Genomic DNA, 16,881 nt, shown 5'->3' on the forward strand with positions numbered 1-16,881 from the left:
GGCCCTCAACCCAATACTTATTCGTTTCACTGTTAACAAAAATACAAACATATAATTTTCATGAAAATTCCATGTAGGCTATTGCAATGATACAAATAAATGTTAAATGTTACCAAAAACAGATTCCTCCTCAACATATGTACATAATAAGGACCAGTGTTTTAGTCTCATGTTAAATCTTACCTGGTTCATGGTCTAGCGCTTGCTGCAGCACACTTTCTGCCTTATCATATTGCTTAAGCTTCAGGAGTAACTCAGCTAGATCATAACGAAGAAAGTTTTGCTGACCTGTTTTCAAAGCGGCTTCATAATAACTGATTGCCTAAATCCAGAAAATATAACTCAGTAAATTAAATATGGTACTTTAGAGTCATGATTAGTTAACAGATTTACCCCCTCTTAATAAAGTACAAAACAGTCAAGAAAACTCATCAGTGGTTCTCTATTACTATTCCACCTTAATGCATAACTAATCAATAAGGAAAGAGAGGACTTTCTTTCTTCATTGTGGAAATTCACTTCTGATATTGGCCAAATTCAACCATCTTTTTTTTTATAAAGATCTAATTAAAACATCATTCCAAATACAGCATATTTCTGTATAAAGCATCTGCAGCTAAAACCATTTTATCATGCCCAATACATATAAAACACTGCTTTTTAAGGAGACGCTCCAGTAGATCCTATCCCCATTTATTGGAGCTGTTTTTCTTGATCTCAGGCATAAAATATTCCAGTATCCTGTGCATTCATTTTCACAGATTGTAGATGTCATTGTACATTCAAATTGTCCACTTTTATGACATATGAGATTTGCATCTGAATTACATAATGTCCTTTTCATCGTAATACATTCCATCAATAAAAGGTCATACATGGGGAAATATAGACATTTAATAGCATGTTATTTAGATGTTTATTTTCAATTGTAATGCTTACTTAAGTCCCCAAAAAATTTGCAAATCTCGGACCAATCTCCATACAAGCTATTTTTGTCTGAGGACAAAAGCATTCCACTTCTGCTTTGGCAGGGCCATGACTCACTTTCTGGGAAAGTTCACTCAGTATAGAGTAATTCCACTGGGCCAAAGCAAGTTAATCATGTCTAATGGAGACAAAAGCCTTTTGTTTAAAAAAAAAAAAAAAAGAAATCCTTTTTTAGTAGGATACAATTTTTCTTTTAAACCGGACGCATTCCGATAGATGAGATATAGATTCACTAAATACTAAGCAACTTCATAAGCATAGATTAAGAAGAACGTGTAATATGGAGGACACACATCACAAAGGCTCTAATTGTTCTTCTTTTTGTTTTTAAAACATCGATTTGAACACCTATCTCCATCCTATTTGCTGAAGTTAATGACACATTAAGATATATTGCAAATTCTAAAATAGTGAAAATATAGTATAGACTGATTGACGTATTTAGAAAGTTTTGCATTCTTTCTTTTTTTCTAGGATTCTTCAGTGGTAAAACATCAGCTTTCATCCTCAAACAATCTGCATACTCACAAATCATGTTATGTTGGGTGAGAAATCATCGTGGAAAAGATAGAAACCATTGCAACATCTGACAAATATGAAGCCTTTAAAAACTTATTCTGAAGATCTGTAAAATATGTCCTCTAAAAAACTAGTACATGAGATTTCATTTTTTGGTAAAAATACATTATACATGTCGCAGCTTGTTTGACCTGATTTATTACAAAACAGTGTCAAGTTCAGGGGAGGATGTAAGAGATTCTTTTTTTGAATACTGAAGGACCTTTCGTGGAAATATAAATATCCTCCCTGTGTATCAAATTGTCATTTTCCTTATTCTTCTCAAATTTATTTTTTCTCTTGCATTTTTTTTATTTGCACCTTGAACTTTCTTGTTCTGCACATTGCTTCTCAGGAATGACTACTTGTATATTTATGGAATTAGGAAATAGCATCAATTTATTGAGTTTTTTCCTTTTCCCCTTTTCTTTTTTTAATATCAAAGTTACAGGTGCTCAATATTATTTATTCCTGAGGGTTCTCCCTGTTGTCCATGTGCAGACCACCTTGTTTCACAGATTGTTCTTCATAAAACAAAGACAAAAAATCCTTTTCTCAGATCATTTAACCATATATATATATATATATGATTTTTTTAAATCTTTTATGTTTATTGCTGCTACCATTTTGGATACAATTAAAGCCACTTTCTTCCGGTAACAATATTTCTGGTGGTGCTTCTGCATCAGCAGGTAGCACGGCGCTGCAACAGCTGTCACTCTGTCAGTCAGACATGATGTCACCAGCATATAAAAGGAACTAACCTAGGCACAGAAAGCAGGTCCTGAAACGTTTTCCGTCTCTTAGTGAGGAATGTAGAGAGGAAACGAGTGAGCATTAATGACAGCAGCACAACATTTTTGCACGCCTTGGGATCTTATTATACAAGCCATCCACTCATCTGCAGAAAGATTATGTATTCATCAGAAATATCAGTACATGAGGTATGTATGTAACTCCACTGTTAGATGGATCTCCCTGGAGATTCCTCACCTTAAACATGAGTCCCAAAGCAATGCCTCTGGGAAGTCAGGGTTGGAACGAGGGAGGTGAGGGAATGACTACTGCCAATGAACCAAGGAACTAATACAGCACAGACCTGACAAAGTGCAGGTCACAGTTTGCTTGGGCTGTGAGGCAGTAATGTTTGGTCAAGTTATGCAGGGATGACCACGTGGCTGCCCAAAAGGTGTTAGTCACCGCAAAGTCTCTGGTTAGTACCGTGAAAGCAGCCATGGCTATAGTGGAGTGTGCATCAATGCCTTCCAGGGGTCTTTCTTGGTATAGCAGATCTCAATACATAGGAGGTCCCAACATAAAATGAAACATTTGGTCATTGCCTTGCCTTTCTTGGCTCCAGCAAAACCCTCAAGTAGTTGGTCATCCACTCTGTACCTCCAAGTGCAGCTAAAGTTGTTGAGTGCATTTGAAGCAGAGGGCGAGACGGCAAGCCTCAAATCCAATTCAGGTAGCATTTCCTCCTCCTTGGTGGGGATAGGGAGATGAAAAAGTCAGAAAAGCGATAGACTAGGCCATGTGAAAGGTCGAAATCATGTGGGGGGGGAGGGGTAGGTGGGGGGGAAGGTGGCGCAGGAATGAAAAAACATGGGCAAACTGGAAGGGCCTGAAGATATCACAGTCTATGGATAGACATTAATGCAAATATCAATTGTGTGTTCAAAGTAAGAAGTTTAATTAGACAAGTGTGCATCGGCTTGAAAGAGATGCCATCAAGAAAGTTGAAAGAAAATCAAATTTCCCACAGAAAAATTAAAGGGGTGGGAGGAAATAAGTAAGGTAAACCTTCTTTCAGAAAATGTGCCACTAATTGTTAGAAATTGGGTCTCTTGTTGGTAGTTAGTTTGCACTCTGTCTAAGCAGGGCCCCACACTGTAGTTAGGGCAATGGAGATACACACTTAAGAAAACCCCTGCTCACCCCCTTGGTAGCTTGGCACATGCAGTCAGGCTTATCTCAAAGGCAATGTGTATTATCAACCCACACCGTAATCCAGTGAAAACAATACAAAATGGACACCATACCTGGTTAGAAAAATAGCCAATATTTATCTGAATCACACAAGACCAAAACAACAAACATCCAACTTACACAAGTAAAGTTATGAATTTTAAGAGTCTTACTCTAGTAGAAAACAATGAAAACTTTGTTGTTACACAAATACCTGGTTTGCGTAAAAAATAAAGCAACATGGGCGAGCATGTGTCGGAAAAGTCAGCAATGTGTCAATTCCGTACTCGCAAGTTGTTTTTCTCTCCCACAGGAGAGCGATCAGTCGATTTCCAGACAGGCAACTCGGATCCATGAAGGCTCACATTGATTTTGATACCCAGCGATGTTGCATGCGAAATCTGGCTGCACAGTGTTGGAGAACCGCGCTGCACGGGGGCTGTGTCATTTTCAGCAGCCGCAAGTGGGTGTTGCATCATTTTTCCATCCACGATGCAGGTGATGCATTGATTTTCCAGCCACAATGCAGGTGGTGCATTACTTCTATAGCCACGTTGTAGGTGGTGCGTTGAAATTTTCCCTGCATGGCTTCTGTGCATGGATTTCAGTCTTTGTTCCACCAGCTACATCTTTCAAGGGTCCAGGGACTGGAAAGGGCACCACTTGGCAGGGCAGGAGTGGCAGCAGAGAGTCCAGGAGCTGGCAGAGGAAGTCTTTGTTGGCCCTGAGATTTCAAAACAGGAGGCAAGCTCCGTCCAAGCCCTTGGAGACACATCACAAGCAGCAATATACCACAAAGTCCAGTCTTTGTCCTCTTTCAGGCAGCAATTGCAGGCCCACCCAGCAAAGCAGTCACAGGCAAATGGGCAGCACTCCTCCTCCAGCTCCTCGGCAGGGGTTCCTTTCGAGTCCAGAAGTAATCTAAAAATCTGGGGTTTTGGGTCCACCACTTATACCCCTTTGTGCCTTTGACGTAGGCAAACTTCAAAGGAAAGTTTCTGTTGTTCACAAGATCCTGCCTTGCCCAGGCCAGGCTCCAGACTCACAACAGGGGGTTGTAGACTGCATTGTGTGAGGGCAGGCACAGCCCTTTCAAGTGTAAGGGACCACTCCTCCCAGATGGTCCACCAGGATATGCAGGCTACACCACAGCTCCCTTTGTGTCACTGTCTGGTGGAGAGTCACAAACAGCCCAACTGTCAGTCTGATCCAGAAAGGGAATACACAGGCAGGCAGAGTCACAGAATGGTTTAAGCAAGAAAATCCCTACTTTCTAAAAGTGGCATTTTCAAACTGACAATTTAAAACCCAATTTTACAAAAAGATGTATTTTTAAATTGTGAGTTCAGAGACCCAAACTCCATATCCCTCTCTACTTCCAAAGAGAAACTGTACTTACAATTTATTGAAAGGCAGCCCCCATGTTTCCCTATGAGAGAGATTTGCAATAGTGAAAACCGAATTGGGCAGTATTTCACTGTTAGGACATGTAAAAACATACCAGCACATGTCCTACACTGCACCCTGCCAGTGGGACTACCCAGAGCCTACATTAGGGTGTTTTGTAGCCATTTTGGAATGGGTTTGTTATAACATTCTTTTTATTTTCTTCCTGAAAGATCAACAGTTGAACTGGTGGATGAGGTCCTAAAACCACATTTTTCTATTCAAAGGGTCCGCAGAGACTTGTCTTTTGTGAACATTACCGCTATACCAATTCTGGATGGGATTGTGTGGGATAAAGTAACATTTGATATTTACAGCCCCACAAAGGTCATTCAAATACAAATGTGTTTAGACTTTCAATGAACGATGTAATAATACCCGGAGTTGTTTCTGATGATTGGGATGTGAAAATAGTTGATTCTATGATGACTGTATTGCAGTATTACACTGTATTTGAAAACGAGGATGTTTACCAAGCTAAACAAAATTATGGTGATATGTTTTGCTATAATTATTAAGGGCACCATTTCATTCACAGAGCAAGTACCCCAAAGACTGTTTTTAATTACACACAATAGGAACATTGACCAACTCCACTACATAGGAGTTCTAAAACACACACTGAAAAGTTTGCATATTAGTCTGGGCACAATGTTAAAAATGATGAGTCATATTATTTTTAATTGCCATCAATAGAAAATGTGCACATATTATTGACAAACACAAAATGTATTTATTCGGATTCCTTTGTTTCCCGGTTGACTATAGAAGGCTATGAATATTGGCTGAAGTCGATTGACTTAAAATGTGTGTGGGGAACTTAACTCTGGCAAATACGGGGGAAGGAAGACTTATTTAGAGCATGCCTGATACCTGTTCAAATGATATTTTTAAATGAAACTGTACAACAAACAAGTTGTTTAGGCCTAGCTAAGATTAAGGAATTTAATGTGCCCAGTATTCCTGCCCCTGCAAAATTTCATACATGGCAAAGATATATAAATGCAACTGAAGATCAGCTCGATGAATTGGTCTAGAATGGCATGTTTAACAGATACCAATGGGTGTCAAACGTTTTATAAACTCCATGGGGAGTTTTAGAACTAGTAGGCCGGACTCTCGCTACATATCATCCGAACATGCGGATATAGTAACAACATACAGTGTAGGGACTATGCCAGCAGTGGTTGAAGAGTTCCTCACTAGATTCTGTTAGATAACATCTCATTCTTTTGTCTAATAACACTGACTTACAAAACTTCCTGTTAGGGCCCAGAAAACAACGCAGAAAGCGCTTCTTATACGAAGTATATTGTTGGAAAATGGGTTATTGGTAAGGGCAGGTAAGTACCTACACTTAGCAATAGGCCACTAATCTCCACTTAGGTCCAGTTAGGTCTCAATAAATTAAATCCGGCTTAACCCTTGGTAGCTTGGCAATGAGCGACAAGGCTTAACTTAGTAGACATACATGTAAAGCATTTAAAAATCACAAAACAGTAAATAAGTAAAACACAATAAAAATCCAACACCAATTTATAAAAATAGATTATATTTGTATCTTTAAAATGGCACCAAAATGAATAAAATCGGATAAGGGGAACCAAAGATATGAATTTAAGAATTAATGCTTTCTAGCGCATAGAAACAAAAAGTGCCAAGCTGGTCATCTGGTCGCACCTCGACCGGGGCAAAGTCAAAGTTTAAGGTCTATCGGTATGGAGCCTGGCTCGGCTACAGCCCACGGGATGCCTCGGTCAAAAGTTTACCTTAGGACTTAGTCGTTTTTCTGGAGAATTTCTTCAGCGGGACCAAGTCGCCAGTCCAATCCGACCTCCAAGAACTCTTCCTCGGATACGCGTCGCGGGAGCCCTCAGTGGAGATTTTTACCTTCAGGCTAGTCATTTTTTCGAGGTGAAAATCCTTCGACCAGGGCAAACCTGAATCTTGATCTGACGTCCTTGGAGCCCTCTTCAGATACACTGCCTGGGAGGTCCCGGTCAACTTCCTATGTTCAGAATTAGTCACTTTTTTGGAGATTTTCTACACCGGGACGAACCTGCAAGTCAGGCCAGGTCGCAGTTGAGGCAAGCTGGCGAGAGGTGCCATGGCAAGTCGGTCCCTTTATGGAGCTTTTTTCCAAAAGTTCTCCAAACTTCTGGATCTTTTTCCAGTTGTTCCTTTAAGGGTCTTTTGAGGTCTACAGGTCACCACAAGATTCCAGAAGCTCTGAGATGGTCCTTGAGGGTGCGGACTACAACTCACAGAATGCACCTGGCGCAAACTCCTTTTTGGCCACTGGGCAGTGGTCAGCTGTTTGGTTTCTTCAGGAGTTGGTGCAGGGGACTCTGATTAGCAAGTTTTCAGCTGTAGCAAACAGGGAGTCCCTCCTTGAACCAGTTGAAGCCAGGCAAAGTCCTTCTTGTGGTGAAGCCCAAGTGTGCAGCTGGTGCAGTCCTCCAGAATGCAATGTCCAGGTGCAGGTAAGGGGTAAAGCAGGGCAGTCCTCCTTCTTCTGTAGTTCTTCCTTGTTAGAATCGGATAGGGATCTGGTAGGGAACTGAGGCGTGGGTGCAGGTCTGCCAGTTTTATCCTTGCCCCTGGGTGAAAAACCTGGGGGTCCTGGTTCTCCAATCAGGGGCAGGGTCCTTCCCCCTGTGATGACCATTTCCTGGGAGGTGTGGCAAAAATCAATCCCAGGAAGCAACACTCCTCAAAAATCCATCATTGCTGAAAGTTTTTTTTGGAGGTTACATCTGGCTGAGCCCACCCTCTGGTGTGGAAAGAAATCCTAAACACACCCCTCTCCTGATCCAATCAAGGGGGCACCTAACTGTCTGGGTCTGCAGGATGTGACGGTGTTACTGGGTTGCTCCAAATGTCCTTCCCTGCCTTTGAGGACCAGTTGGGCACCCCCCCCCGCATCCTGCTTCCCCATCTGCTGAGGGGAGATCTCCTCCTCCAAGCACATCTCTTTGGGTTGAGCCAGGACACTTCACACCTCATCCAGGCAGCCTGGCCAGGCTGCCAGAGGCTGGCCAATCAGAGCAAAAACACTGCAGGGCTGAAGGTGGCAACTTTTCAAGTATAGTTTAAAACTACTTACCTGAACAAGTTATATTAAATCCCACAACTGGAAGTTGTGGGATTTATTATAACAATTAATTTGATACCAAACTTGTGGTACCTGTTACTTAAGGAGACTTTTAAAATTAAAATAAAGTCTCTCCATTCTAGCCTATGAAGGCCATTCACTACAATGAGGGAAACACGAATTTGTCTGTTTTGCCTCACAAGGGCTTATACAACTATTTTTATAAGGTCCCTGCTTATAGTTACATGGCACCCAGCCCTAGGGGCACATAGGGCACACCTTAGGGGTGACTTATATGTAAAAATAAGGTATTTTAAGACTTTGGAACTACTTTTAATTCCAAAGGTGAATTTGCATGTAACTTTAATTTAAAAGCAGCCAGCAAGGCAGGCCTGCCTTTAAAATGACACTGGGCACCTCAGCAGTGCATCTATGGGGGCACTACCTATGCTGGGGTCCCTAAACCTACATGCCCTACCATATACTAGGGACTTGTAGGTAGGTTGGCTTAGCCAATTATAATTAGCCTAATTTGCAGACTGATTTTACACAGAGCACATGCCCTAGGACTGGTTAGCTGTACCCAGAGTACCATTAGAGTCAGGAAAACACCAGCAAAATGTGAAAAATGGGGGCAAAAAATCAGGGGGGCCACTGCAATCAGCCCTGTTTTCTCACATATATAATGAAATTTGGAAGCTTTCCCAACAAGAAGCTGCTGCCCGGTTAAGGCAAATAGACCAGGAAAACTTACAGAAGGCATTAGCTGTTGTACATACTGCGATTAATACCCTGTCCGACCAGATATACACCCTAAATAACAGTCTCTTCTCCAATAGACATAATACAAAGTGATATGTCTTCTTTACACCATGGACAGAGTCAACTAAGGTCCATTATGCAGTTGGGTTGGACACTTCAAACATTGAAGGCATGTCGCGTTCCCTGGCAACATGTTAGCGCAAGGGACATATTCTCTACATTTAATTTAACGCTACAACAACAACTAATAGCTAAGAAAGAAGCGACTTATGTCATGCTAAACATCGAAAAGCTAGAAAAGTTTCCTGTTACTGTGGCTGAAATACCGTCAGCTGAATGGTTAATACACTGGGTCATTAATCTGCCTATTTCAACAAGACAATTCACTTCCTGTTTAAAACACATTCTGGAAGGCAGATATGAAAAGCTGGGAGATAGTTACATCCATGAGATGTGGGATCTGCCTTCTCGTACAAATGTCTCAATGGCATGAAGGAGGTCTTTCTTAGCGGCAGTGAATGCAAGACTTCTGTCAGCCATTCGATGGTGTGTAAACAGCTGTCCTTGCACGGGCGTGTAACGCGGCTGCAGCAAACTTGGCTTTTTCTCTGAAGGGAGTTCCAGTTCCATTGATTAGACCTACGTTCCAGGTGCTTTCAAATGGCAGCTATGGTCTCCTCAACAGTGAAGGTTGTTGTGGGATGCGAGCTGGAATAGTTTATGTTGTTTCGGTCTCTAAGATTGTAACATGCTGAGGGAACGTACTTTTTCCTCCCACTAGACAAAAAGAGGCAGCTGATATTTGGCCCCATATTGCTACTTCTAATGTGAATTTTGACAAGCTGAGCAGACTCAAGGCTTTATTGTTTCAAAAACATGTGGGGCCATATGTATGAACACATTTTTCCATAGATGTAGAATGGGTAAAAACCTTTCATACATCTGGCCCGTGGTGCTCACATCTGCGCGCAAGACTTGCGCACTTCAGGAGGCAAGGTCATCAGCAGAGATACAGTCCCTTTTATGTACCAACTTTCCAAGACACTTTGGTGAACTCGTAGACCGAATATTTAATGTGTCCAGTACTAGTGGAATCGCTAATTTCTTTAAGGCTGTTGGTTCTGGTTTCGTTCACACCTTCTCCATATTCGGTTTAATACCATCAACCATTCACTCAAGTATTTTAGGGGGCTTTCCAATAACTGACTATAATAGGTCGCATTTTGCTATTGCTACTTTTTCTGCACAATGGCTGTCCTGCCGCAACAAGGAGGAATGAAAGCTCTCCCACTAGCGCAGCTGAATCGTGAATGCATGATGCAGTACTTTGGAGCAACACTCCTGGAAGAATTGGAGTGTGACTGGTCTCTGTCATTCAGACCGGTTTTGCATTGTGTGCAGCCTGTGTTTCGGTGCCTCTGGTGCTCGTTCTAACATGCACTGAAAGTGTGCCTTTCTACGCAGTGCTTGCTTTCATTGGACGCTGATCTGTTGATGTTCTTGCTGAGGGTTCATTACCAGACATGCTCGTTGAGGGTACGTTTGGTACGGGAAGCTGCTTATGAGTTGCCCTTCCTGGAGGATGCAGCTCTGAACTCATTACCGGGTACACCACATAACGCTGCTGCCTTGGCTGAGGCTCAGGCTATGGAACACGAATGCTCCTTGGTCCTTCTTGGTGATGCACTTCCTACTTTAACACCTGCCGAAGTGGAAGATCTCCTGTCTTCAATTGTCCCCGATTCAATTGCCAAATTCCAAAAAGACTCTGACTCTTGAAATTCTTTTTTTTATTTTTTTTACGCCACATGTTAACATGTTTAATTGTCATTTTATATATGCTCAAGTGTCCTTTTAACTTGTTATTATTGACATTTTTATATATATATATAATGTTGAGTTTTAGTAGCTTTTTTACATAATTAGGCTTTGAACCACTTTCAGCAGGCAAGGGGAGGGTATTGTGTAGCCATTTTAGTTTTAGCTCCATGCACGTTATTTTAGCGCACTATGCCTGCCGCTGTGCTCTTTAACCCAGATATATTTTATTCAGCTTTGTTTATTATTTTAACACATAGCCACTTTCACAGTCTTGTTTTATTTCTCTCTATCTAGCTGTATTTGCTTAGGCCAGCACTACGTTCTCAAACAAGACATTCTTGTTCACTCTGTGCTTCCTTCAAGGCTGCAGTGAGATAGGTTGCTGGTAGACATGGTAAACGTTTTGTCTCTGGTATTCATAGAAACACACATTCTTACGTAGGGACATTTCTCAGAACATCAGCTGTTTAACTATAAAAACACTTCCCTGTACTTACACTTTTGAGGGAGATTCCAGCCAGATGACCAATACTGTATGCTGATTGCTGAACGCTTCGCTACAACTGCTAATGCAGACTTCAGGCCTTTGCTCAGGGATGGGGGATCATGTCTTCCCAGGGGAACCTGAAGGGCAGAACTAGAGCTTAACATGCTGTGCTCTATTATAGCCTAGGTAGGAGTTAGTCCATTGACTCAAGTGACAACATGGTAGCATTATTTCTATGCTTTACTCTCCTGGTCACAATTCTAATTCTGTCATGCTGTATCGTCCTGGTTATTGCAGTACATGCTTTGTTGTCTAAGATGCAGTTGCTTCATTAAAACCTTATTGAAACTTATACTGCCTCTGTCGTATACGTGAGACTAATGTAACTGAGAGAAACGGATGAGACCCGAGTAACCATGATTTCCTTGAGAAATCAATTGTGTCATGCGCTCTGCTGCTCAATCATCCCTGCTCTTGGGCAGAAATGAGGCACGGCTAGTTAGCCGGAGCAAAAACTGGATTGGGGCGACAGGTGTCACCTGTAGTGGGTTAAGACTCAGTCTCCCACACCGCAGGCGATTCTGCCGCTCAAATCCAGTAGTCTCATTAGAATAATGAGAGCCTACGCAACAAGGGGTGCCTTACATGTATGAAAAGGGAAGGTCTGGGCCTAGCAAGAAGGTAGGAACTCCTTCTTGCCAGGTCGAACTGGCAGTTTACAAACAGCACACAAAAACACTGCAGTGGCAGCTCTGAGCCATGTTTCACAGGGCTACTCGTGTGTGGCACAATCAGTGCTGCAGGCCCACTAGTAGCATTTGATTTACAGGCCCTGGGCACCTCTAGTTCACGTTACTAGGGACATACTAGTAAATCAAATATGCCAATCATGGAAAAGCCAATTACACATACAATTTACCAAGAGTGGTTCCACTTTAGCACTGGTCAGCAGCCGTAAAGTGCCCAGAGTACCAAGACAAGCAACAACAAAGTCCAGAACACTGTCAAAATATGGGAAGCAGAGGCAAAAAAGACAGGGGAGACCACACCAAGGATGGCAGGTCTAATACTAATGCTGAGCTGAACATCAGTGGCTGATCAGAGACATGAAAGCAGACAAGGCAGTTAGGTAACCCCTGACTGTAGCCTCTGCCAGAGGCTTCTCTGTGAGACAGCACAAAATGCATAATGTCAAAAAATGGCATGACTTCAAGAGATCAAAGCCTTCTGATCCATATCACTGCACAATCCGTTTCCATCATTCCACATAAATGGATGTAGCAGCTTTCATGAAGCTAAAATGACCTCTGCAACTTTTAGGGAGGAAAAATGACTCTAGCTGATAGCACTCAATCTCCAGGCGTAGAACTGCAGAATTAGGAGATTGGGGTGGAGGAGGATCCGACCACTGTGCTGCGAGAGCAAGTCCAGTAAGTGCAGGAGGAGAAGGCGGCGTGGCCAAATGACAAGAACAAATTGATGTACTAGACCCTTCTTGTCTAATCTGAAGTGATCAGATGTGTCTGATCCTCCTGCACCTTCCGCAAGATTCTTATCAGAAGAGGAATTGGTGTGAAAATGCATATATAGCAAATTCTGATACCAGCAAACCTTATTGGATCACCCAAAGACCCATTCAGAGTGAAGTGTATGGAACGTATAAAAGAGTATCTTGTGTTCTGGGCTATGGCAAGGAGATCCACAAATGTGTATCCAAGGCTGGAGAAGATCACCTCCATCACTTCAGGGGTAGTTTTCATTTATGGTCCTGTAAGGAGAGACAAGAAGGCATCCACTCATGTTGAGTGACCATGCCAGATGGACCACTACTGGGAAGGCGTCTGACTGTTGAAGACCACAAGCTGAGATTGTTCAAGTCGTTTAATTCCCTCACGTCGGATTTATACGACACTGGGCCTGCCTAATTCACAGTAATTGAACAGAGTGATACCTACCTACAGCCCCTCGGGACTACGATTACTGGAGATCCCAGCCATTACTGGTCCTTTCTCACCACTGGAACTTAGGTGCCTCCACCATATTCATCTCTGTCCTGATGATGACCCCGTCCTGACTCACCTGTACAAGGGGTCGAAACGTCGACACAAGAGTGAATGAGAAAAGCATATAAGAAACCTTGTGACACACCAGGGCCACCTTGATTGCAGAAGCCACTGGAAGTCATCAATTTGTATACAACCACCCTCTGCACTACTTGTACATATCACCGCCACTCACTTGCACCTCCACACTTTCACTGTTTGTTCTGGAGCACCTACTGTCGTTCATGATGCATAATCTGACAATTTATTATTAATATTATATGTTAACATAGGATGCAAATGAAAAAAACGTTTGAAATGTTCAATAAATCTTGTTCGTTTGACATTTATGGCACAGAGAGTTTTCATTAAGTTGTTAGCATACCGTGGAAGTCTAGGCTACTTCCCCCTTGCACTGACCTATATTATTATTACATATATTACCCTGGTCATGAGGGTTAGTGGGCAATTGCCTCATTGTATAACTTACACAAGCTAAAATAGTCAGGTCCACCCTTCCTTATGGAGTTGCCTGGAAGATACTGGAGCTGCCCTAATGATATGCACGATTGAGTGATGGAAGGCCTTGGACTTTGTAGGGCTGTCAAAAACTCTGACTGAATCTTCAGCAGCTAGGCAATAGGCTCAGAGGACATGGAACAGTCTGGCAATGGAGATTGGCACGGTCACTCAAAAGTCCTGGGAGTGGAACCAGAAGATTTCTCCTTCCTATGGTTTGTTTTGAGTTTATTTGAGAGTAGAGTTTGTGGTAGATAATTCTCTTACAGAAGAGTTACCAGGGAAGGTATGTGTTTTAGCATGTCCCTGCAGGACATGGCCAAAAATCATTTTGTCTCCTGCCCCTAATGGTTTTCGGGAGCTTTAGGGAACACAAATCACAGGATGCAGTGTTGTCGTTTGATCTAAGACATGGTGTATGGATTACACAGAGACATCCACTTGCAGCACTTATGAAAGAGTTTGAACCTTGAAATCATTAGAGGTAGATATTTGACCTATTTGTTGTCAAAAGTGGAGGAATTTTCTTCGGGGAAACAGATTGCTCCAGAATGAGCCAGCGAGAAGTAGAAAACAGGAACTGGCCTTTATGTTTGTAAAAACAATTCTTAGCCACACGGACATTTTAACATTAGTATTTCATCTTTTGTACTGCATATAATAAATTGTCATATGGTCCTGTCTTCAGGTGTTTTAATATTAGTCTTACATTATTTGAGTTTAACACCCTATCCTTGGCTACATTCCCATTTGTTGTTCCTTTAACGTTTAATGTTTGGTATAATTCTTAATCCTTCGCTGTAAGGTGTATATGCGTGAAAGAAATAATTTTTCCATGTATAAATCATTAAGGGGCTGTCTTTTTAAACTTGTCTTAATGAACTTTCATTTTATCTTCCATTCCAATTTGTTCTTACAATTCTTGTAAACCGTCTATTAAGTGGAATGATCATTTTTAATCTGTATCATAATTGCTTATTTTCTCTTTCATTTCACTTCTCTTGATCTTAACCAGTCTCTTGTCTGATTTCCTTAACACATATATCTCCTAGTCATTCATAAAATGATCCCAACATTTCTGCCTTACTTACTATTGGTAGAACAGTTGATTTCAATCCCACATTTCCTATATGTGCTATGCTTATTCACTTAGAGCTGATGATAAGGTGATATTTGTTTCTACTCCGCCCATAGCTGAAACAGCACTTCTCATTTTTGAGTAGGATACAGATTGGACTATTGTTCTTCGTGTTTTCAATATTCTAATCACCCTTTTCCAATTTTACATAGTTAATTAACTGCCCTTCCATTTCATATTTCAACCTTCAAGGGAAAACGTGTCCTTGTGAAAATAAGACCACACAATAAGCACACCTTATTTGTAAGATGTATAGTTTCTGGACCGATTGCAGGATTTAAGTGACAGTCAATCATAGCTGGAATCCAATCAGATCTTTGTAAAGTGCACTGGCGACATACTCTGTTGGGTTGGATGGAGAAAAAAAGGGCAGAGTCCTTTACTTTAAACTGCACAATGCATCAAGCAGTATCAGATTGCAAATAAAGTCAAATCAATACTTATGTCAGTTTAAGGATGAGATGGTAAGATTCAAGCCAAGGCAACCACGGAAATTGGGAAGCCAATATACCTCAGTGAAACTCCCATGACAGCATCTGACCATTCTGTCCTTAACCGTATCCAACATAGCCCTGAGTTCTAAAGTACACTGTGCAAGAAACCGCATCACGTTTCACATCCACATGTCAAAATGAGTTTTAATCATGATAATTTAGTTCAGTCTAATAAGGGATGTTCAAATACTGTTTTAAATTGATAGTTCTGGAAATCTGAAATTAACAGCTCTACATACACCAACATGATTCTTTTTTCAGTCCGTCTTTTAGTAATACATATATTTTAACTGATATTAAATAAGTTGCAGCTCAAACTGCATGGACCCCAAATATGAGATTAATCATCTGCATAACCAATAATTTAGGTAAGCATGTAGAGAACAGTGCAAAATTAATACCTTTGCATAATTATGAGTTTTTACTAAAGCTTTTCCAATTTTGCTTGCCAAGGTTCCATCTTTGGGGTTTTTCTTTAAAGCTTGTTCATAGACATCAATCGCTTTTTCGGGCTACGAATCAAATATAAAACAAAATTAGTAACAAAATCTTATGTACAGTAATTGCTCGATAATATCTGAAGAGTTAAGATACATGAAAGGACATTGCAATAGGAATACAAGGCGGAGTGAATAACTTAGTACCCCTTCCTCTAGACACAGTATGCCCCGGCTGCAGGTCATAAAATGGATGAAATGGTGAAAATAAAAATCAACGCACCTGTGTGGTGAAAAAGCACCCGAGCTCTGCCATTGCCACAATAAGCTTACTGTTCACTAGACCCATTCTTTAACAAGAGGAGGCCAGCACCACTATGACGATGGTGAGCTGGGGGAGCAAGATGGGTGAGCCATCAGGTGGAAATGGGACCACAACTACCAGCACAATAACCACCTCACTGTGTGATCTGTATATAATGGTACATCTGCTCCCCCTCCTACTCAATTCATAGTTAAAACGACAAAGCATCTTCAATAAAGAAAAGGTTGCAAGTGATTTACTACACTCCAGTAGACAACGAAACCAGAACATTCCACAAGACACAACCTCATGAAACACTTATAGGAAAGTGACCCAGAAGGAGGCAGGAACTAATGAACATTGTCTAGCCAAAGATAAGAGAATCTTAGAGTCTACATTAGACTCATCACTGAAAGGAATTCAGGGATAAGCATTGGAGAAGCAAAGACAACCTACTTAACTTACCATCGGTTAAGTAAGGCCAACAGCCGAGATAGTTAAAACCTGGTTTCAATCATTTGTTTAAGAGAGAGAAAGGAAAGGCCAGCTTCCAGGAAAGCAGCTGGAGAGAGTGTGCGAGAGAGATACAGTCTTTCCTTTCTGGTCTATCACAGCAAGAGGAGGAGGACCACAGTGGGCAACAAGTGCCAGGAACGGACTTCAGAAAGCCCAGTGTGAGTCACGGGGCAGAAAGAAGCATCAAATGAGGAGTGAAGCTCTTCAATAAAAAAAATAAAAATAAAAAAACACACACACTCCCTCCCCCACAAAGCAGGGACTTGCGGGGAACTGAGCTTGCTGGGTCCGAGTTGGCTGCATATACC

General features: G+C 41.5%; 1 protein-coding gene across 1 annotated transcript in view; it reads right to left on the reverse strand.

The window, feature by feature from the left end:
* Positions 1–16,881, reverse strand: part of TTC21B (tetratricopeptide repeat domain 21B) — a 489,309-nt gene that overhangs the window by 175,565 nt on the left and 296,863 nt on the right. The window contains exons 17-18 of the mRNA XM_069225262.1: positions 15,718–15,828; positions 184–322 (exon numbers count right to left, since the gene is read on the reverse strand). Coding sequence (XP_069081363.1) covers positions 184–322; positions 15,718–15,828 — 250 coding nt within the window. The remainder of the gene's footprint in view (positions 1–183; positions 323–15,717; positions 15,829–16,881) is intronic.

Source organism: Pleurodeles waltl, chromosome 3_1 (genome assembly GCF_031143425.1).
Source record: "Pleurodeles waltl isolate 20211129_DDA chromosome 3_1, aPleWal1.hap1.20221129, whole genome shotgun sequence".
Taxonomy (NCBI): Eukaryota; Metazoa; Chordata; class Amphibia; order Caudata; family Salamandridae; genus Pleurodeles; species Pleurodeles waltl.